Below are 22,849 nucleotides of genomic sequence, written 5' to 3'. Positions count from 1 at the left end.
TTTTTGGGGGGGCGGAACAGAGCCGGACTGATAACCAGACTGAGAGTCCCGTGTTCGGTTTTTGGGAGGAGGCGTGTGCCTTCCTGGGCTTGACGTCAATGGATCGATAAGCTTCCAAGATCAGGAAGATCAGGAAGCTAACTGATGACAAGATCTAGAAGAAATATATTTTTTTACTATTATTATAGTAATTTTGAGAAATATCTGGCATTTCCTACAAAAAATACTATAGATTGGAATAAAAATATTACGAGGAACTAGGAATTTCCCTTGGAATCGAATAAAAATCTAGAAAAAAAAAGCAGTTAACTTCTGATAACTCTAATCTGAAAAACATTTTCCGCATAGCTAGGGGGGAAAACTTATTAAAAATATTTTTATATACGAATTATATACTTATTTCCTATTAAAATAATAATAATATATATAAATATAATATAAAAATTAGTACTATATACTAAATATAACTTATTTGCTATTAAAATACGTAAATGAATGGTATATAATTTGAAGAAATGGTCATCCGATCGGAACTGCGTCGTTTTGGAGAACCCTTTGGCCCCGGGAATCAAGAATTAGTGTGTTTTGAATTTGTGATTCGATTTGTAAATCGATTCGGTGGATGGAAATCATTCGAGTGGCTTTTCAAGTCACTGCCTTTTAATTCCAATTTCAATTCCAATTGCCTCGACACAGTTGGGCGCGATTAAGTTCGATTTTGATTCGATTTCGTATTGATTTGACGTCACTGCTTCGCCGACAGTGCGTAATTGGAGGAATTGGCAATGATTATGATACGATTTTTGATTTAAAAGCATTAGCATTATAATTGCAACGACGCCAGGGGCTTTCCAAAAAAAATACAACGGACTGTCCACCAAAAAGGGCGAATAATATTTGCAGTGACTTGTGGAGGGAAACCGCAGAAAACAACAAGTATCTCGAATGACGTTGTAAACGGGCAGGGTGTTGTCGTTGTCAAGGTAACAATAACAAGATCTCCCAGAAAGTCATCAACAATAACAAAAAAATAACCGAACGATTGTAACGCCAGTGCGAAAAACAAGTCGACTCAATGGGTAGTATTGTGAGCATATTGCGCATACGCCGTGTATTACGATATGTATCTGAATCTCTATACTGTGCCTGTGTGTGTGTGTTGAAAAAGTGGGCCCGTTTCAGACGAACGGGCCTCCAAAACACACACACACACACTCATACACAAATGGCAAGAGAGCGAGATACGACACACCCCTCCATCTCACAGATACGAAAATGTATGCATGTCTTTGTGTATTTATGCCAATGTATCGCGTCCTTGATCGTAAAAAAGATTGTAAAATCCAGTGCAAGATCTCATTGAGTCATTTTTTGTGGAATATTTCGGTTTATTTTAGGACATGCCGACCCACGTCTTCGATCAGGTGATACTTGTTGTTCTCCGCTCCTCCTTGACGGCTCGACTTGTTTGTGTATCTTCCCGGTAGTTACGTGCCCCCCAAGGGAAATCGTTTATCAAGTTGTTGTTTTCGCCAGCCTTCTTTTTTTTTTTGCCCGCTGTTTGTTTTCGCCGGCAATGTCGGCCCACAACAGCAGAAACGTCCAGAAAGCTCCAAATCTCAACTGCAGTTCTTCGAATTTCACAATCAATAGTTTCTAATAGTTTCTGGGAATATATTAAAATACTTAGTGCTATATATTATGTATATCTTACTTATTATATCTTATTTAACTTATATTTACATGTCTTCAAATCCTTGTATTGTTAGAAAAGTCTTGTTACTTTTGGTATTGGAAGCACTGGCAGCCAGGATCTAAAATCGATAAACGATAGTCTGATAAGAGAGTTCACGTTTTTAAACAATTACCAACACTAGATTACATTAGATTGATCTAGATATTATTGCGTTACATTATTGCAAAAATTCTAGCCCATATTTTGACTTTAACCAGGTTCTTAATATTTAAAATATTAATAAATAATGATGTAATATTTATTAAATTATTCTTAAAAGAACACGACTCGAAAAACTCTCCAGAAACATTGTTATTAATTGAAGGGCCTTCTCCTTGAAAGCCCCGCCGCCTGAAGGTCGCCCACAAATATGAGTCGCCAGCCGGGTGACCCACTGAACCAGGGACCCCGTCCATGGCCAGGAAGGAGGCACAGCCAGAGCGGGAGAAACACAGCGAGAGCGACACACATATTACAAGTGGGCACCGGATACCGGCCACCGGGCCACTCTCCATCCATTGACCCTCTCGCTCTGGCCCGTACATTGACATTGAACTGCTCCGGCATTGATTGAACAACAAAAGCAACCAATTGAAGAAGACGTCTCGCTAATTTATTTGTTTATCAACCAGTTCAGCAGCCGAAGAAGAGCCAGAGCCAGAGCCAGAGAGCGGCCAGAAAAGGGGGTCGACAGAGCGAGCCATGTAACCTGGAGGGAGAGACTCTAGCAAGATCTCTCACTCTCTTAAGTTACAAGGCGCTCTATGGCCGAGGGGCCATAGTGGGTGGGCAGAGAGGTGGCATTCTCTTATCAGCCGCCGATCGTGATGCAGCCAGTTTAGATATTGCATCAGCCAGGATTAGCGAGGGTTTTCACTCACACTTCTAGTTAGGTATTTGTTTTCGACAATCTGTCACAAACACACAGGCACTGGGAAACTCTGGCTTATCAGTCAGACATGGGAAAGTACGGCCAGGGGCCAGGGAAAACAGGAAAATAAAAAACCAAATATTGTACGATTTAAAAAACGTGCGCGTCACATTGCCTGTGAAACAAAAAAAAAGAAAAAAATCCCCTAAATTATTATAGCCAATACTTTGTTTAAAAACTTCAAGTACTTCAAATACTTCCAAGTGGTGAGTAAAAAAGGACTAAGGTATAGGCAGGTAAAAAAGTGCTAGGAAGGACATCCCTAAAGGATGTTTACCTTTATCTTTCTTCCTCTTTGTGTATATTTTATATGTAAATATATTGATAACAGTACATGTTTTACAGTCTACTTAAATATAAATATTTAATATTAGTTAATAACTTATCATTTAAGGAAAAAGCATGTATCTAAAGTAGTTTTTGAAACTATTATTTGAATTTTTTGTCTTTTATCATAGTTTTAAGACATTTTTATCATAAATTTCAGCAAAAAAGCCATTGTACTCTTAAAATATATAATATATTTTAGTAGAAAACCTTTTTTTGAAAAGTTTTCAAAACAGTAAAAAGGATATGATAGTTAAAAGATTAAATGTGTATATTTTACTTAAGGGGTTCTTAAGTTTTATAGGAAGTTTATTCCAAACCTTAAATATTTATTTAAAAAACAATTATTTTTATTAAAAAATGAATTAAAACAGAGAGAAAGAGATATTTAAGAATAATTCCTTTAAAAACCAAAAACCACAACTAAACTCGCAATGATTTTTTCGATAAAAAGTTAACTAAATAACTACATACATACCTACCTACCTAATAAAGTATATTTGTACATAAAGTTAGAGTAAAAATACTTCTTAATAATACATATATGTATGTACTGTACGTACCGCGTGTTCCATTATGTGCCTACCTTTAATGGAAAACCACACAAGCTCCATACAAGCAGTACAAACAAGAAACAAGAAACTAGAACCAGAAGACAAGCCGTCAAAAAATCAAAAAATTAAAAAACTCAACTCACAGCAAATATGTCAAAAAAGCAAAAAAAAAAAAAAAAGGCCGAAATTCTACAGAAAATAATTGCCCGAAATTGTCGAGACAAAAACAAAAAAGTTGGCGAAAAAAAAACAGAAACGAAAGAAATAAAAAAAAAAAAAACTTGGGTCGCCGATTGCTGCGCCCAAATAAGTACGCAGCCCATGGGGGGCATACGGCCCGCCACCCTGCCTCCCCTTACTTTTCCCCAACAGCCCCACCGCCTTTTTTTGGGGCAGAAACTGCCCGAAGAACAAGAATCGAGAGCCGAAGATCGATCGGCAAAGACCGAACGAGTGCCGAACTCGGGCAAGAGAGCCGTTAGGGACCAGAAGATCATTCGATTTTTGGCAGTCTACATTTTGGCTACACTGTCCTCAAAGTAACAGTAACTTTAAGTTTAAGAGACTTTTTATTTCAAAAACCTGCAGATTATCATCCTTGAAGTGGCAGATAGTTATTTGGTCTTAATATTTACCGTTACACTAAGGGGCAGTTTGTTTTTTATTCAATTTCCTTATAGATAGTGGCAAAAAAATAAAGTCCTGTCACAAAAAGGTTAATTCTACAAGTCATAAAGCTGTTTGCTATTTGTTATTTAAACAGGTGATGGTTTATCGGTTCAATATTTTTCCAAGTCATTCCCTTGTTTATTATATTTTTCAATTTAATTTATAAAAAAAACGGATGATGTTTTTCACCATTTTATTGTTTTTGTGGCGCAGTGTATGATGGGGGGGGTTCTGGTCCTCTCCCGTTAGTTCTCTTAGCGGCCATTGCTGCGCTCTTAGCAATGGCGATGCAGGTACAATCAGGTCGAGAGCGGCCCACGAAGAGAAAGATTACCTGACAGAGATTACAGAGAGAGAGAGAGAGAGAGAGAGAGCGGCGACTATATAAGGCGGTGTTGCCGTTCAGTTCGGTTGAAAAAAGCATAATAATCGTTATTCCTGGTGCGAACTGAACACCGACTCGCCAAACAGAGACCCAACCATTGCGGACTAAACAATTTTTTTTGCTGTGATCGAGTGCTACGAGTCGAGTCGAGTCTAGTATAGTATAGTGTGGCAAAGTGCAGTTCAATCCCACACACCAACTGCCATTTGCAATCTGCAATAACAAAGAAAATAAAGCCAAGAATAAAGGTGATCGCGCAAGTGCGGCAAAGTGCAAGTGCAGCGGAAAAGAGAGCTGCCCCCAAAAAGGAAGGAAACAGTTAGGAACAGAACTAAGGAAACGGGAAAGAAAGTTCGACCGTTACAACCGACAAAATGACGACCAAAATGGCCATTAACGCAAAGGTTTGTAATCGAAAATCGATAATCGAATATTGAAATCATAATCGGAACATTTTGTCGCCACGCGCGCGCTCTTCGCCGCCGAAAATAAATATTAATTTTAACAAGTTGGCAACAGACAGCCGAATTGGGAATATTTTAAAAATATGCAAATCATGGAACACGGCTAGCTATACACTTTTGTTTATCATTTTTAGAAAATAAATACAAAAATAATACAATAAAAAAAGGCAATACAATACAGACCTAACTTTTAGTTCAGAAAACAAGATAACTTCTTTAAAAGATTAATATTTTGAATATCTCATAGAAAATATTCTCTAAAATCATAAATTTAAATGCATTTTTTTAAAAAATTCCCCTCACATTGAACTTGAAACCAAAAGACTGGGAAATAATTTTCAAAAAACATATTTTTCGAAAGTCACAGCTTCTCGAGAACCTAAATCCATCGCTCTTGCTTCCAGACACAACTATAAATAGAAGCCATTAAGTTTTATTTTGGACATTAATGACCGCCGGGCTTATCGGCCCCGAACATCGCCAGATAAGCGCCGGAGGCAGACATATAGACGGCATTATGCCATATCGCTCGCCCAGTTTCCATCCCATAATGAATGGGTTTTTGAACCAGTTTTGGAGCGTGCTCTTCTGGCGGCACTATTTTGGAATTTTTTTTTTTTTTTTAGTTTTATGGCTGATGCAATGACGGCCACTTCTGACAGCAGTTTCTCACTTTTGTTGGCTTTTTAGTTTCTTGTCTTAGTCGATAGTTTGGGCGATTTCATCAGCCATTACCATCAAGGAAACTCTGTCATCTCAGCAATACCTGATTGTGTCTGGTTTTGAAAGCGAGGTGGAATCTAAACTGCTGACTCTCGTCTGACCCGGCACATCTGAAACTGAATCTGAATCGGAATCGCAATCCGGGGGTTACAGCAGTCCAATCTATTCGGTAAACAAGATCGTCTGCCTTGCAAATTCGAAATTAATGAATGTGCAAATCAGTTTTCGGGAGTCGGCACTTCTTTCGGGTCTAGACCCGAAAATTAGCATACTTCACAGGTTTCTTTTTTTATTTTTTAATTGCGGAAGCTATTTAGTAGTGTATTAATCAATAAAGTTCAATTCCCTTATGGGATTTTATTGGATTAGAGAGTTATAATTGAAATAAATGGGTTTTGAGGTGGAGTTTTAGGTAATAATTGGAGTTTAGTTGGAGATTTAAATGGAAAATAGGTGGTTCTAAAAGATGTCTATTAGAATTCTCATTCTATATTATGATTATCATATTTTATTTGAAAATTAAATCATTTTTGAGACTTAAGAACCCTTAGATTTGAAATCCTTTTAAAGTTAAAAGCAAGTATTCCCAATCAAAGTTCATAGTTCTTAGAAGTAACTCCCAGAAAACTATTTAAAATTATGTTTATTTTTGATTTTAGTTTATAATTTTTTGTTTTTTAAACTTTATAAACATAAAACTTGACAATTTAAAACATAATAGAAAAAAGAATACACTTTTTCAAGACTAGAACCTTAAGAAGTAACTTTTAAACCCGTTCCCTGGAAAAAAATCTTAGTTTTGAGGAAAAGTCTTCTGAAAATCTTTAAAAATATAAAATAAATATAATACTGACCCTATTCTTAATCTAATATATATCTAATAAAGTAAGAAATGTGTACTAAACTCACCTTGCAGGATATCTTCCGCAACCAACACCGCCTCATCCGCTTCATCGAACAGTCCATCCGGCTGTGCAGCAACCAGTCCCTGAAGGCCGCCCAGCATCAGCGGGAGCAGAAGGCCTCGGCCGACTTCCAGATCACGGCCCAGGTGGACGCCCAGTACACGAGTGCCCCGGAGCCGATCAAGCACGACCAGAATGTGGGGCATCAGTTCCGCGCCTCCCAGCTCTCCGTCCGGCTGGCCGCTCCCGAGCAGCTCCAGATGAAGCCCGACAGCGACGAGGATCTGGGCTTCGGCCGCCTCTTCACCGACCACATGCTGAAGATCTACTACCACAGGAACCTGGGCGGATGGCAGCGGCCGGAGATTACGCCGCTGGAGAATCTAGTCATGCATCCGGCCGCCAAAGTCCTTCACTACGCCGTAGAGGTAGGTGTTCCAAGCCAACACTACTAGGTTGCTAGGCGATTGTAGTCCAGTAATCCAGTAATCCGGTAATCTCTGCCAGCAAGCGGCACGTGTGGTCTGGGCTGACGTCAGAAGGCGATCGTAGTTGCCATCGGCAGTGGCTGGATGATAATCCTATCGGTGATCTGATCTCTAATCCGCATCTCCCATCGTTCCAATTGCAGCTCTTCGAGGGCATGAAGGCGTACAGGGGCGTCGACGGCAAGATCCGCATCTTCCGGCCGGACATGAACATGAACCGCATGAACCTGGCCGCCCAGCGCTCCGGCCTGCCCACCTTCGAGGGCAAGGAGTTCGTCCAGTGCCTCTCCCGCCTGCTCTCCATCGACTCCGAGTGGGTTCCACACACAGATACCGCCAGCCTGTACATCCGTCCCACCTTGATCGGCATTGATGTGAGTATCCAAGATGTCCTGGGTGTCCTGGGTAGTCCCTGAAAATAAAAAAAAATATAATATTATTCCTGATTCCACTTACAGCCCACCTTGGGAGTTGCCTCCTCGGACTCCGCCCTGCTCTACACAATCCTCAGCCCGGTGGGAAGCTACTTCAAGACTGGATCCTCCGGCGCCGTTTCCCTCCTGGCCGATCCCAGCTACGTGAGGGCGTGGCCGGGAGGCGTGGGCAACCGCAAAATGGGCTCCAACTACGCACCCACCATCAACGTCCAGAAGGAGGCCGCCGCCAAGGGACTGCAGCAGGTCCTCTGGCTGTACGGCGAAGAGCACCAGCTGACCGAAGTGGGCACCATGAACATCTTCATGTTCTACGTGAACGACCAAGGAGGTATGTCCTTAAGATTGTCCTTTATATCCTTGAGATCTCAACGATGGTATCCTTTTTGCAGAACAAGAACTGATCACCCCGCCACTGAGTGGCCTGATCCTGCCGGGCATCACTCGCGACTCCATCCTGCGCATGACCCGCCAGTGGGGCAAGTTCAAGGTGACCGAGGGCAACATAACCATGCCACAGGTCTGCGAGCTCCTCAACCAGGGACGGGTAAGTCAAGGATGACCTCTTCCTCCGAGAAAAGAAATGAATATTTTTGTTATCCTTTAGCTGCTGGAACTGTTTGGCGCCGGCACTGCCTGTGTGGTTAGTCCTGTCAACCGGATCAACTACCTCGGCCAGGACCTCTACATACCCACCATGGAGCAGGAGAAGCCGGTCCACGAGCTCATCCGTGAAACGCTCACCGACATCCAGTACGGCAAGGTGGATCATCCCTGGTCGGTGGTGATCGACTAAGGATGCCCCCCAACCACTCTTAGTTCTCCCTGGTCCTTCCACCTGGACACCAACCCTCTGCCCCCCCTCCTAGTATTGTGTATTAGTGTAGGACCTAGTTGGTGGCCCGAACGGCTCGAATCTGTTTCGTTTGATTGTCGGGCGATATGATCCCTTCTCGATGTACTTCTATTCTATATCCAATCTGTATCCTGTAAGTTGAGGATCGGGCCGATGTAGACCATACGCCGATCCGACTAAGTTGCATTTAAATGTATATTTATTTATTTATGACAGGAATTTAATTGTATATTGTACATAATTCCAGCTGGTTCAATGTTATTTATAGTTTCTATACACCCTACCCCCCCTTTTTTTTTTTTTGATACATTAATAGTTACTTGTTTTTTTTGACGCTATGAATCACCATTTTGCGATTTTACCTTCAAGCAGCATCGAAAGAAAGCAAAAATTACCAATAATATAGTTTTAAAATTGTAAGATCTTTCGAAAATCGAAATGAGAAACAACAACAACAAAAAATTGCGGAAAATGTCCGCATGTCAGGACCCGGAGTCGGCATGTCCTGGCAAATTGAAAAAAAACGTACCGGAGACGAAATGCATTTATTAGCGAGTAAGTTATCGAGGCGTTCTTGGAGGTAAAAAGCGGCGCGAGAGTCCGAGCTGTGACTAAAGCTAATCTATACCTGAACCTGTCAGTAGAACCTAGGCCTAGGCTGTAATCCTAATCCGAATCAAGCTGTATACTATATCTTTACTCTGTACCTTAGATTGTAAGTGAATCATGCTATGAATAAACGAAGAGAAACGAATTAAAAAGGTTTTTTCAACTTCAAGGGTAATTTTTTAAGGGTTTGAAAAAAAAAATGATCAGAACAAATAAAATATAGTTAATCTTTAAAATCTAGGTCTGAGTTACGAATTTAAAGACTAAAACTACTAAGATTAGTAAACTAGCAAGTTCTGCAGGACCCGAAGGAGACACTATCGATCGATAGTCAAGTTTAAATTTGGCGCCGATAAGTTTCAGTATTTCAATGGAGTTAGAGATAATTCGTATTTGGTCACACTGATTAGGAGAGCTTTTCGGAGTTTGGCGCTTCGTATTTTTTGATTCCCAACTAAGGATATATGAAGGATATAATCCTACTTAGAGTCCTTTTAAAATGACCAAACTAAAACCCAAGGAAGTTCAAACAATGTTCAATGTATTTCTGGCAATTAGGTTGGCCGGAACTAAAGACCTTAAGGAGAGACAAGGGAGAGTCCTTCACTTGGCCAGGTTAAAGGTTTTGATCTCCTCCGGGGTCAGCAGGGCAGTGCGCAGGGCCGAGAGGACCTCACGCGGTTGCTTTCCCAGGATCTCCATCCGCTCAACGGCCACCAGCTTGTCCTGAATATCCTGGAGGTCGTAGACCCGCTTGTTCATCTGGCGCATCTCCTCGGCGTTTTCGGCCCGACGCTTCTTGCCCGCCTCGATCATGACGGCGAGATCCTTGTACGCCTGGACGTCCAACCGATGGGTGTTCTCCGCCTGGGCCACTTGGTTACGGTACTGCCGCTCCCCGAAGCTAGTGGGGTCCTTGGGCTTCAGCATACTCTGCTGGATGGCCTTGTCCCGGAAGAACTTCTGCTCGTCCCGCTGGCTGAGGAGCTGGTCGCGAATCTCCCGCTTGAGGGCCATCTTCTGGCGGGCCTGATTCAGGGCCAGCTCGCTGTCCTTGGCCTGGCACTCGCGGATGAGCAGGTTGGTGATGAGCTGCTCTCTCGCCTCGATCTCGTGCTTGATCTGGCTGAGCTGGAAGCCCAAACGGGCAGCGTTGATGTCCCTCGCCTCGATCTCGTCATGACGCCTCTTCCTCTCCATCCCCACATAGGTGGCGGTGACCGGACCCAGTGCATCCAGAATACCACGCTCCGGCTTGCCCTTCGACGCCTTCGCCGTGACCTCCCGGTTGGCGCTGCTCTGGGCGACAGACTGTTGCAGGCCCTCCATCAGCTCCCGCCGGCTCTTGGCCAATTTGATGATATCCTGGATACGATCCTCCTCCACCTTGGCCAGGAACTCGCGCCGCTCTCGCCGCCCCTCCTCGACCATGGCCTGCTGATCTTTTTGGCGCTTTTCGCGCGCCTCGGTGATCTGGATTATTAGGTCGCGTCGGAATGTGGACGCCTTAAGACCCTTCTTCATCTCCTCCGCCCGCTGTTCCTGCTCCAACTGCCTCTTCTCCGCCAACGCCTTGTTTCGCTCCTTCTGCTTGATTTCCGCAGCCTGGCGCTCATTCTCCAGGATGGTCTGTCGCACCACCAGGGCGGTATGCGCCTGGTCCACCTCCGCCTTGAGCCTCCGCAAGTCATTCACGTTCCTGTGCAACTGGATGCGCCTGCTGGCCGCCACCTGTTGGCGATGCAGCTCCTCCGCCAGGGCGGCGGTAATCACACCATCGGTCCGCTCCAGACGCTGCTTGGGATTCATGTGGGTGTGGCGGTCGGCGGCCAGCTCCTCCACCTGGTACTTGATCAGCCGGAAGAGGGAGTTCTCCGCCACCGATTTCTGCGACTTCAACTTGCAGGTATCCTTGTCCTGGTCGCAGGCTGTGCCCGGCATCGGTTTCAAGTAGCTCAGCATGTTGGGAATGGGCTCCTGGGCGGCGGTGGCGAAAACTGAAACTCCCGGATCATCCCAAGCTCCGAAGCCGCGCATCGGATCGGTCGGTTCATGGTGCGGCTTACGAGTCCGCAAGGCACTTCCGGTCATAGCTGGCGGTCGTACGGGATCAGGAGCCTTGGCTGATGTCGGTTCTGCATCCGGCTCTTGTACTCCTGGAATCACAGCAAGTTCGGTATGTGGCTCCTCGGCCGGAATGGCCACTTTCGAGTCCAATTCAGTTACTGTTAACAAGGATGGAGCTGGGGCGGGTGCTGGTAGTGGAGCTATTTCCGTATCCGTCTCCACATCTGCCACGTCAGTTCCGTTCATTTTGATGCTCCTTTTTATTCTTCCTCCGCAGGATAATGGAACTCGGGACGGAAATGATCAACTTCCGGACGGGAAGTATCGATTCCAATGTCTGGATTGTGTCGAGGCTTGTTTTCAAGCCCACTGGGAGTCTATGTCGTTGTTAGAGTGTGTGTTAACTTACTGCTATTAGATCCCCGACTGAATGGAGCACAAGTTTCCCCACCAACCCCAGGATTTCGAGAGTTGACAGCTTCCGCAAGGATAACATTGATGCGGAAAATAAAGAAAACGAACATGATTTATAAACTACATAATATAAGAGGTAGAATAATAGATTATAATATAAATATATATAATATTAAAAAGTCGAAATATTGAATTTTGAAACATAGTTGTTACTACATATAGAATGTCAAAGCAGTCTTTTTACATCTACAGTTATAGCGCCATCTATGGCCAAAAATGTTGCAATACAACGACACCTTTTAGCCAAAAACAAAAATCCTATTTTCCAACAGATGACGCTTTTGTGCATGTAATGTAAGATAATTTGACTTTTACAACACAAAATTAAGTTTTTATTTATTAGTTTTAATTTATTTTTTATTTAAAAAATAAAAAACAGAAGATATATACTTTTTTTATTTTAATTTTTTGTCGCTGATTAGCTGTCCCCTGTGAGAATCGAGGAGGAGGGCGCTATTTTTATTAATTTTTATTTAAAAAATTAAAAAAAGATTTAAAAAAATAATAATTTTTATTTTTAATATTGATTTCTGGACCCTGCTTAAGTGCCACGTATGAGAATCGAGGAGGAGGGCGCTGTTTAATTAAATAATTTTAATTAATTTTTTTATTAAAAAAAAAAAAATAATTTTTTATTTTTTATTGATTTTTGGGCCCTGCTTAAGTGCCACGTATGAGAATCGAGGAGGAGGGCGCTGTTTTTATTAATTAATTATTTTCGATTTTTATTTAAAAAAATTATATTTATATTGGTATAACGGTACTGGTGGTCCGCGAAGCTGGAGGAATCCGTCTGGCCACCTGGGTGCGGCACTGTTCCTCCGACTAGCCACTTGGTTTCGGGCACTGGTCCTCCTCCTAGTCCACTTGGATGCACTTGGTTGATGGTCCTCCTTTTGGGGCACCTGGTTGCGGTGCTGGTCCTCCTTCTGGGGCACCTGGTTGAGGTGCTGGTCCTCCGCCTAGACCACCTGGATGCGGTGATGATCCTCCGCGTGGTCCGCCTGGACATTCATCATAATTACATTCATCAGGTTTTCATAATTTTAATTTCTGGGCCCAGCTTAGGTGCAATGTATGAGAATCGAGGAGGAGGGCGCTATTTTTATTAATTAATTTTTATTTAAAAAATAAATAAAAAATAATTATTTTTTTAAATATTGATTTCTGGGCCCCGCTTAAGTGCCACCTATGAGAATCGAGGAGGAGGGCGCTGTTTTTATTAATTAATAAATATAATTTTTTTATTTATAAATTGAAGAAATGGAGGCTTTCCAAGCATTTAACATTCAGTTATCCTGTGAATATATCTAATCCTGTTTCAAGCTAAATAGAGAAGCAGGATTATACTTTGATTTCTCTACTTTAAAGGTAGAAACGGTTGCGGTCTTGGGAAAGATCGATCTGCATCAGAACCTATGGGGAAATCCTGGATTTCGCAAGGGGTCTCCCCACAAAATTTTGAAAACAATCGAAATAATATTTTGTTCTCAGGTTTTGATGCAGATCGACGGGGAATCGATCCAGAAATCGCTTAAGGTATTCCCTTTGGGAATAGGCAAAGATATAGCCAATGCTGAGGTCTGTATATATCTCAACACAAAGCTTTTAGATATTTTTTATTTAGTCTTTATGGCCTTTATAGCATATAACCTTTAAAGTGCCCATAAAGTGTACACCATAAACCCTTAACTCTTATAATGTTTATAATATAAGAAGGTATAAGCTGATGCCATAAAATGAAGAAGAGATTATAATAAAAACAGGGATACAGTTTATGAACTGGTAAGTAAACCATACTATAATAATAAACATTTCATAGGTCCTTTTTAGCAAAAGCTTTATATATCCTTTTGAGAATCCTTACTTCCCAATTTCGCAAGGAAATCCAAGTTTTGTAAACCAAAAGTACATTGGAAGCAAGAATAAAGCAATGTAGTCATTGTAGAAATAGAAATAATAGTTTGTTCAAACAATTAATAATTTAAATAAAATAAATATATTGTACAAAACATATAAATTGTCCTTATCCAAGTCCTTATTATAGATTTTGATATATTATATGTTTTTTAATCCTTAAATTGCTTTTGTTTAAAAAACTTAACAAATATCTATGTTTAGAAACCTCTCTAGAAGAGGTTTACAAATTCGTCTGATCCAAATCGAGTTCCTCCTTTTATTCTATTCCTTTTTTTTTTAGCTTTTTCCCCTTTTATTTTGAATAATAATAAAAAAAATGTATTAAATTATAATCTACGAATTTGTAGTTTTTAAAAATTATGCAATTTTTCCATGAAAATATACAACAGCGTCATCTGTTGACAAATTTGATTTTGTTTTTTTGATAAAAGATGTCGCCCCATCACACAATTATAACCATAGAAGGCGCCAACAACATTTATTGTTTCTTTTTATATCCGTGTGAGGGTGTTTATAGGAAACTTACTATAATATACATGATTTCTTTCCCAAGCCCGCAACCGTTTTTACCTTCAAGTAGAGAAATTAAAGTATAATCCTGCTTCTCCATTTAGCTTGAAACAGGATTAGATATATTCACAGGATAACTGAATGTTAAATGCTTGGAAAGCCTCCATTTCTTCAATTTATAAAAAAAAAAATATATTTCGCCATAGAACCCCTTCCGATGTCTATATCTCTGCCGATTCTGATCCGATTCTCAAGCGGAATACCTTAAACGATTTCTGGATCGATTCCCCGTCGATCTGCATCAAAACCTGAGAACAAAATATTTTTTCGATTGTTTTCAAAATTTTGTGGGGAGACCCCTTGCGAAATCCAGGATTTCCCCATAGGACCCCTTCCCATGTCTATATCTCTGCCGATTCTGATCCGATTCTCAAGCGGAATACCTTAAACGTTTTCTGGATCGATTCCCCGTCGATCTGCATCAAAACCTGAGAACAAAATATTTTTTCGATTGTTTTCAAAATTTTGTGGGGAGACCCCTTGCGAAATCCAGGATTTCCCCATAGGACCCCTTCCCATGTCTATATCTCTGCCGATTCTGATCCGATTCTCAAGCGGAATACCTTAAACGATTTCTGGATCGATTCCCCGTCGATCTGCATCAAAACCTGAGAACAAAATATTTTTTCAATTTTTTTCGAAATTTTGTGGGGAGACCCCTTGCGAAATCCAGGATTTCCCCATATGACCCCTTCCGATGTCTATATCTCTGCCGATTCTCATCCGATTCTCAAGCGGAATACCTTAAACGATTTCTGGATCGATTCCCCGTCGATCTGATACCCAAAGAAGTTGCTTAAAAATGGAAATTATAAAGAAAAGTAGTCCTCCCAAGCCCTTAACTTGGCCAGGACCAGCTCTTTTGTAAGCAGATTATAAGCCGTTGTTGGGATAAATATTGGAAAGTTTTTAAATGTAATTTTTATTTTGCATTTATTATTCGTTTCTTACAATTGCAATTTCGATTCGTTACATTTTGAATGCGTTGCTTTAAAACTTGTATTTGGTTTTGTTTTGTTTTAAATCGGTTTTTAGGATCTCTGTTTCGTGTTAAAAAATGAGAAGTTAACAATCCTTAAAATGAACTCTAGTTGCTTGACTTAAAACGTGTTTGTTGTTACTGTTAACGAAGTTACTATTAAACATTTATTGTTGCTTGTTTTTTTTATTGCTGCTGTGCTTACTGCTTTTTGGTTTTTCGTTTTTAAATTTTATATATTTTTTTCGTATTTTTTTTTGTAATTGCCAAGAGTGTTTGTTTTTTAATTCAAAATCGAAAGGTACAATTTGTGATTAATATTTAGGCATTGATTCAAAGACAATTGCTTTCCTTTCCCCCAGATTAGTTTTGGGATTAGATTAGTTTCTCAATACATGTATATTTTTATTTAATATTTAATTGTAAATATCAGTATTCGTTATTTAACTTGGCAAATTAAATTCGTATTGCACCAGCCGCTCTTTATTTTTTATTTATTTTTATTTTTATTTTCAACTCAACACTGGAAAATAATTAAAATTCTTAAAATTGAAAGTTAAAATTGATGATTCTTTTTTGATTAAAATTTGATTCCTAAACAATTTAACAATGCCTAACAATAAACTTAATAATAGATAAAAGTTTTTACCGATATCCGATATTGAAACGTCTCACAGCTACACTTAACAACACAATAATATATAATTATAATTTAAAACCGTTTCTGAACAATTTAAAATTGTGAGTTTCAAAGAAATTTCAGTTTTCGAAAGGCAGAGAGAGAGATCTGTATCTGTATCTGTATCTTGTGTTTAAAATGATTCGGGTTGGAGGGTTTATAATATAATATAAACTTTATATAGAGAATAGATTATAACAAACTTGGTTTCGTTATTTAGTTTTAAATAGAGTGAGAGAGAGATACATAGAGGGAGTGAGTGGTATAGTGTCTGTGTGTGTGAGGGAGAGAAATGCTGGTGTTCATTTCGTTCATTTTGATGCAGTTCATTTTCTAGATTCATTTTTGTTATTTGTTCAGTTTTCGTCGATTTCTTCGATTTCTTTAACTTTTCCAATCAATTTGTTATATGTATTTGAGCTTTAACAATTGTCAATGGTTTCCTGTTCGGCTTAGTACTCCTCCTCATAGATTATATAAACAAATTCAACATTATATGCTCGATTTTACCTTTGAATTTCGATTTCGCTAGCTGCAAATACTTGTTCGTTATTATTTGTTCCTTCTCGGATGTATATTTTCATTATTAGGTGTATAATTAGGCTATAAATATCTTTAGGTTTTACTTCATTACTCTTTTGTGTGTTTTGTTTTTTCTCCCAAATTTTAAATTCCAAATAATTAATTAATTATAACTACAAAATATGTAAAAGTGAGGCTGAGACTGAGACTGAGGCCGAGGCTGATCGTCCTAGACCCTGCTCCTCGTCCCTGACTAAACTAGTCTAAATTAGTGAAATCATCATCGTGAAATGCTCGCCATTCGCCATATAGACCTACGGGATAGACTACCTATACTGGCTCCAGCTCCCACTGGCTATTAGATATATCCTTCCGCCTACAATCCTATTGTTCCATGCAAACTAGTACCGTCGACACACTCTTACAGACTATGTTCATAAGATATATGTATGTATATGATGTTAGTGACCCTCTCCAAGGAAGGGGCTAGCCAAGACTGACACTGAGACTGAGACGCTGAACAAATGCAATAACAATTCGCTGATCAAGATTGAAGTTAAGACTTTACGGTTGGCTCGCTTTATCGGCTCGCCTCACTAGCTTTTCGCTTTACAATTTTGATCATCCCGCTGAAGGGATTTGGTTTTTGGTTTCATTTTGGTTTGGGTTTCGATTCCATGGGGGTTTAGGCCTTGAACAGCTGGGGGAACTCGTTGGCTATCTCCCGGACCAGCTGCTGGTCGGAGGCGCTGCACTCCGTCTCCTCGCAGAAGATGCGCGTGAAGATCTTCATGAGGTCGTGCTTGCGATGCTGGTGCTCCTGGTAGTTGGTGTTCCGTAGTATACGCCGGCACAGCTCCAGGTAGCAGGGTCGCGTCTGAAAAAGGACATGGAAGTAAGTCTCCTAGAACCTTCCATGGACAAGAGGAACCTACCGTACTCCCGGCATCCAAGTCGGACAGCTGCCGCACCACAATATCGATGAGCACCTTGATGTCGTTCGTGTAGAACATGCCCGCCGTATCCGGATGACTGAAGATGTCGATGAACATGCGGAGCACCGTGTTCATGTGCTCGTTGGGATGCTTCAGCAGCCTTGTGGGGTCATCTGTTCATCAAAAACCAAATTAGCACATTAGCTTAGTAATTCATAAACCAAGATCAGGACTCACCCTCGCGGTTGAGCAGGAGGAGCAGCTTCTCGGTGAACACCTTGGCGGAGGGCAGGTTCTGCATCGCCTCGATGATGACGTTGAAAGTGTGCTCGCTGAACTGCTGGTTGAAGGCCAGGATCAGAGCGATGACCATGTCCACCAGCAGCTCCGGGTTATTGCCCTCCACGATCTCCAGAAGGAAACTGGCAAAGTGCACGCCCAGATAGTCTACAAAGGATACTTCTTAGTCCACTACTCTAATAATCTATGTCCTTGAAGGACTCACCCTGATGGTTCACCGGCATGGGCTGTCCCAACGAGAATATAATGGTCAGCATCTTGACCAGCTGCTTAAAGCGATCCAGGTTGGAGAAGTGCGTCTTCATGTCCTCCACCTGGGGGAGATCATAACAGGGATTAGTGTCCATTCGAAGGACATGAAACCAGGAATAGTTACTATTTCCAGTGGCAGCACGGAGGTCAGCAGAATGTCCACGATGATGTAGTCCAGGTGACAGGCGGCAGTGAAGGTCTTCAGCAGGAGCTTCTTGATGGACCAGCGTGTCTCCATCTGGTAGTATTGGACCAGGTTGATGAACATCTGGTACTGGTCGCAGGACATCTCGTAGCAGCTTATATTCTCATCAGCGTTGTTCTGAAAGCGCAAAGGATCTGTTTAGCGAAAGGACATAGGAGCCTCTCGAAATACTCACAAGAATCTCGACCAGCTCCTCTAGGAACTGGATGATATCCTCCTCATCCTCGTAGAGCATCCAGGTCCTTTGCTCCGTATCGTTCTTGCAGTCGGCCAGCTGGCCAAAGAGGTACTGCAGCCGCTTGGAGTCGTGCGTGATGCCGAGAAGCTCCTTGGGCGTGGCCACCTTGCCGGTGACGTGAACCGCCACCGCCTCCAAGTAGGGATTGATGGCGCCATTGTACAGCTGCTCCAGGCTGGTCAGCACCACGCGCAGCGCCTCGCAAGAGAGATCGAAGCTGAGGTTCGTGTTCCGCCGCAGGGCATCGACGATCTGATACACATCCGAGGACTCCACCTTCAGCTGCCCTCCACCCGCTGCTCCGGCGGCTCCCTCCTCGGCGCTCCGACCGCCCAGACTCCGTTGCCGCGGCATCGAAGAGCTCTCGATGCTGTCCAGCGCCTGGCTGTTCTCCGCACTGTCTCCGTTCGCCTGGCAGGCGTCGCTAACGTCCTCCGATTTGTCCGCCGCCGCCTCGTCCGGCTGCAGGTCGTTGCCCATACCACCGGTACTGCCCCGCCGGTTGCCACTCCCGTTCCCGTTACTGCCACTCCGCAGGGCCGACGCCGACGCCGAAGCGGACACGGACACCGAGGCGGAGGCCGAAACAGAGGCAGTGCTACCGTTCTGCGCCTTGTGCTGGCTGGTGCTCGGCTGGCTGGTCTCCTTGTAAGTGGTCACCACATCCTCGCTGGTCGTGGTGGTGGTTGTGGTCGTTTCCGACGGCTCCGACGTGATGCTGTTGTCCTGGGCCACGTCGGCGTTGGATTTGCTTGTGGCCGGAACTGCCGGCGGTGGAGCTGGCAGCGGCTGTTGCTGCTGAGGCGTCTGGATGGTGCAGCTGCCGGAGATGGAGCTGCTGGCCTGGAACTGGATGCTGCCGGTGCTGGGTGACTCCACCATGCCCACCGCCGGACTGGACATGCTCTTCTTGCTCATGTCGAGGCGCTGGGAGCCGCCGCTGCTCTGCGGCGGGGGGCTGTGCTGGCGGCGCTGGGAATGTGATTGCTGGTGGGGATTGGGATGGGGATGCGAGTGCCGATGGCTGCTGCCCTTGTCGCTGTAGCTGTGCGAGTAGGACAGTGAGGAGTCGCCGTCCCGTTCCGAGCTCTCCTGCAAATTGCAAAAATATCTAGAGGCAGTTTCTGGAGAGGATTATGGATAGAATACCGCATATAGCCGCTCCATGGTGTGCTTCTTCTCGCGCAGTCTGTCCAGCAGCTCGTCCTTGGACATGATGCCATTGATCTCGTGCTCCGTGCACTTCTCCAGCGACTCGATGGAGGAGTTGAGGAAACTGATGAGGAAGTCGTGCTCCACCTGGTGCCGGCAAAAAGGATATTAATCGGGAGTGATGGGCTACTACAGACTACTATTCCCTACTCACCTTAATCTTCATTACGTAATTCGATGGCACAAATCCGATGTTGCCCTTCATGCTGACCACCTGCCACCAATTGCGCTGGCGGGCGGAGGTCTGGTAGAGGATGAAGTACTCGCCCTCATCGAAGCTGATGGTTTTCGGGTAGACCGCCTGGAAGTCATAGAGAGCCTTCAGCATTTCGATGCCGTTCTCAGAGGAGGTGTTGTTGTTTCCGAAATCAGTGCACTGGCCGCCAGTGGCTCTTAGTCCTGTCCCAGGTCCTGCTACTGCTCCTGCTCCAGATCCGTTAGTGCCTGCTGGCGAAGTGGGAGCTGCTGCAAGGATAAGGATATATTAGGAAGGATATTTACTTTTTTTTTTCTGTCGGCTGAGGGCGTCGGCACTCACACACACACACAAACACACACAGACTAACACACACAGGCTAACATCAACACAGAGGAGAAAAGTGAAAAATGCAGCAGCGGGCGAGGCTTAAAATGTAAAGTTCACTGCCGAGGGCCAAATCGCAGACTGCCGACGGTTATCCTTTTCCTTTACCATTTATTTATTTATTTTTTGTTCTTTTACTTGAGGGTCCTTTGCACCACCCACTACCCACTACCCACTACTACCCGCTAAGGACTAGCCACTGCACACTGCAGGACTCTGTGCACTCTCACACTCGGCAACACCAACACTCCTGCTGCCAGGAGCAGGAGCAGGAGCAGGAGCAGTCCACCATCCCACACAGGAAGAGGAAAATGCAATTTTCATATTTTGCCACCGTCTCCTGCCTCCTGCCGCCTGTCTCTCCTGCCTTTCTTTCATTTTTCTTACATTTCCGTTCCTGTTTCTATTCGTGTCTGTGCTTGCTGCTTTTTGCTTTCTGCTATTTGGTCCTGCAACAACGCCTTGCGCTTTTGATCCTTTTCAGCTTACATTGTTTTCCTCGCCAACTCACACTCTCACATCCTCACATACACACACACACACACACACATGGAGAGAGGCACGTGCCTGTGCAGGCTTCTGCGCTCTTCGGTCTCGGTCTTCCTTTTATCCTTGTTGTTGTTGCTGCTCACGAACAAAAATCTCAACACGGAAAAATCCGTTTCAAAACACTCGCCTCCCCCCTCCCCACAGCCCCACCCACTCTCTCTTTTGCTCTCTCAGTGGGGGCACTATCTTTCTATCTTTATTTCCCCCGCTCTCCACGCGCGCGCGTCCTTATGGGGGACAGTTATTCTCGCTCTCTCTCTCTTCTCTCACTCTCCAAAGCTTGGCTTTCCTTGGGCCTGGAACTAGTTCCATGGTTGGCCACTAAATAACGGTATAATTTTTAAGCTTTTCAATCGTTTTTTTAGATATTTCAGAGGAATTTGAGGTTATAACTTCTTAGTTTTTGAAAAAAAAAAGTTTTCTTTTGTATTTCTGTAGTTTATTTAGTCTATTTTTTATTTTAAATGTTTTGTATTGGATTTTAATAACAAAATTATAATAGAAACTTAAGATTTAAGTTATTGAAGTGATTTTAAACACTTTAATTTATATTTTTTCAAAAAATTAGTTAACCAATTCTTAAAGCTTAGTGAAATGAACTAGTTCTTCAAAGATCTTATTATTAAACCCCCGAGTTTTTAAGGTTTTATTACCAAAACAAAGAGATACTTAGCTTTTAAGAGGTTTAAATATTAGAATTAAGAACTAAAACAACTTAAAAATATTAAAAATAAAAACTTGGAAAAAAAGTAAAAATAATTTGTGTGTATCTGAAGGATCTGTCAACTGGAATTCATAATTTCTCGAGCATTCTTTGCTTAATTCCAAGAGCATGTGTGGGCTTGCCAACCATCCTTTGTGCCACAGATTCCGGAACTTGTCGAGGCACCTGCTGGACTCTCGCCCACTGCCATCCACGCCCACTTCCGCACACACACACTCCCCAACTAATCGCATACAAATGTATGCAAATGCGACAAAAGGACACAAACGAGAGCCCTACAGGACATGGAACGAGAAAAAAAAGAAAAAAAGAAAAGAAAAGCCCACTTACCCATCTTTTAGGCGCACCTTTTACTCAAATTGTGTTTGTCGGTTGTCGTTGTTGTTGTTTTTGTTGTTGTTTTTTATTGTTTTTGTTGTCTATCCTTCGCCTGCTCCGTTGTTGACTACCCCCTGCTCCTTCCGCTGGCGTCCAAGGACGTTTGCATATATTGCAAGTGAAGGAAGTGTTCGTCCTTCCGCTTGCAATTCCCTATTGTTGCTGTTAGTGTTGGATGGGCGTGTTTGCTTAGCCTGCGCTTTGCTTGACTTTCCTCTTTGTCCTTTTTCCCACTACTAGCACTACTAGCACTACTACCACTACTGGCTGGCAGGACCTCTCCTGGCCATCATTTGTTGTTGTCTCGTCGGCAGCTGCACGCGAATGTGAGTGAGTCTGCCCCGTAATTCAGTTGATTAATTCCGATGTGCTGCTCGGCAGATGCACTTGTTTTTTATTCTTTTGTTTTTTTAACTATCTGTCTCTGGGGGGGGGGAGGAGTTCGTGTCTCTCTCTCTCTCGGCACTCACACACACACACACACACACTCTCAAAGGATGAGCGACAAAATGATGTTCCCACTAACCGGAAGAGTTGGGTGGACCACAACGACAAATTATCATACACACCGCAGCCTCCACCCTAATTAACTGTAAAGCAAACACACACACACACAGACCCACTTGAGAGAGCCGCGGGTGGAGCTGGCTAACGGTAACTGGTGTGTGTTATCCTTTTTCCTGGCAGTGACAGCGCTTATAGATTTGTAATTTTTTTACAAAAATTGTATAAAAACATTCACTTTTTAATCACTTTTCACATTCGGTGTGGAAGCACCTATCGACCAGCAAAATTTTATTTATCAACAAACACGCTTGCTTATCCAATCACTTTTGTTTTTTTCCTTCATTGTCTTGATTGTTTTTCTCTTTTTTTTTGTTGCTCAGAATCCACTAGAGATGGCCACCGGTTTTGCTCCCCACTTATCGAATTTCAGCCTCCACAATCGATAGCAGTGCGATAAAGAGCCCCCCATCTCATGGCGCCATATTTAAATTTGAAGACTTTCATTTTTTTGCAAAACAATTTTTTATTTTTTTAATTTTCTTGCATAGAATATTAGTTTTTTTTTTTTAGTTTTTTTGGTGTGGATACAGTACATACAGAGTGGTTCTATGGGGATTTTCGATTTGTTCTTTCCAAATACTGGGCGGGGACAAGCAAATAAATGGATCTGTATGT

At 42.6% G+C, this 22,849-nt stretch overlaps 3 protein-coding genes across 6 annotated transcripts; 1 reads left to right on the top strand and 2 right to left on the bottom strand.

The window, feature by feature from the left end:
- The first annotated feature begins 4,602 nt into the window (after nt 1-4,602).
- LOC6502169 (branched-chain-amino-acid aminotransferase, cytosolic) lies at nt 4,603-9,225 on the top strand. The gene is made up of 6 exons (XM_001966056.4): nt 4,603-5,005; nt 6,705-7,121; nt 7,325-7,555; nt 7,640-7,946; nt 8,008-8,162; nt 8,223-9,225. The coding sequence occupies exons 1-6, from the start codon at nt 4,976-4,978 to the stop codon at nt 8,409-8,411; spliced, it is 1,329 nt and encodes a 442-aa protein (XP_001966092.1). The 5' UTR covers nt 4,603-4,975; the 3' UTR covers nt 8,412-9,225.
- Nucleotides 9,226-9,604: 379 nt separating this feature from the next.
- On the bottom strand, nt 9,605-11,602 carry LOC6502255 (trichohyalin). The gene has a single exon (XM_001966055.4). The coding sequence runs from the start codon at nt 11,391-11,393 to the stop codon at nt 9,684-9,686; it is 1,710 nt and encodes a 569-aa protein (XP_001966091.1). The 5' UTR covers nt 11,394-11,602; the 3' UTR covers nt 9,605-9,683.
- Nucleotides 11,603-15,027: 3,425 nt separating this feature from the next.
- LOC6502254 (NCK-interacting protein with SH3 domain) lies at nt 15,028-22,617 on the bottom strand. 4 transcript variants are annotated; one of them, XM_014904496.3, is made up of 9 exons: nt 21,620-22,617; nt 19,588-19,895; nt 19,371-19,520; nt 18,159-19,313; nt 17,903-18,100; nt 17,732-17,840; nt 17,464-17,673; nt 17,227-17,399; nt 15,028-17,168 (listed from the first exon to the last, which is right to left on the bottom strand). In XM_014904496.3, exons 1-9 carry the CDS (start codon nt 21,621-21,623, stop codon nt 16,977-16,979), a joined length of 2,499 nt encoding a protein of 832 aa, XP_014759982.1. In that variant the 5' UTR covers nt 21,624-22,617; the 3' UTR covers nt 15,028-16,976. The 4 variants fall into 4 exon arrangements, with proteins under 4 accessions (XP_014759982.1, XP_014759979.1, XP_001966090.1 ...); XM_014904493.3 differs by having other exon boundaries at nt 19,588-19,898; nt 22,291-22,616; XM_001966054.4 differs by having other exon boundaries at nt 19,588-19,898; nt 21,620-22,615.
- Between the last annotated feature and the right edge of the window lie 232 nt (nt 22,618-22,849).

The sequence above is a fragment of the Drosophila ananassae genome, chromosome XL, assembly GCF_017639315.1.
Source record: "Drosophila ananassae strain 14024-0371.13 chromosome XL, ASM1763931v2, whole genome shotgun sequence".
Taxonomy (NCBI): domain Eukaryota; kingdom Metazoa; phylum Arthropoda; class Insecta; order Diptera; family Drosophilidae; genus Drosophila; species Drosophila ananassae.
The sequence above is the reverse complement of the archived record's forward strand: the minus strand, read 5'-3'. Positions and strand labels throughout refer to the sequence as shown.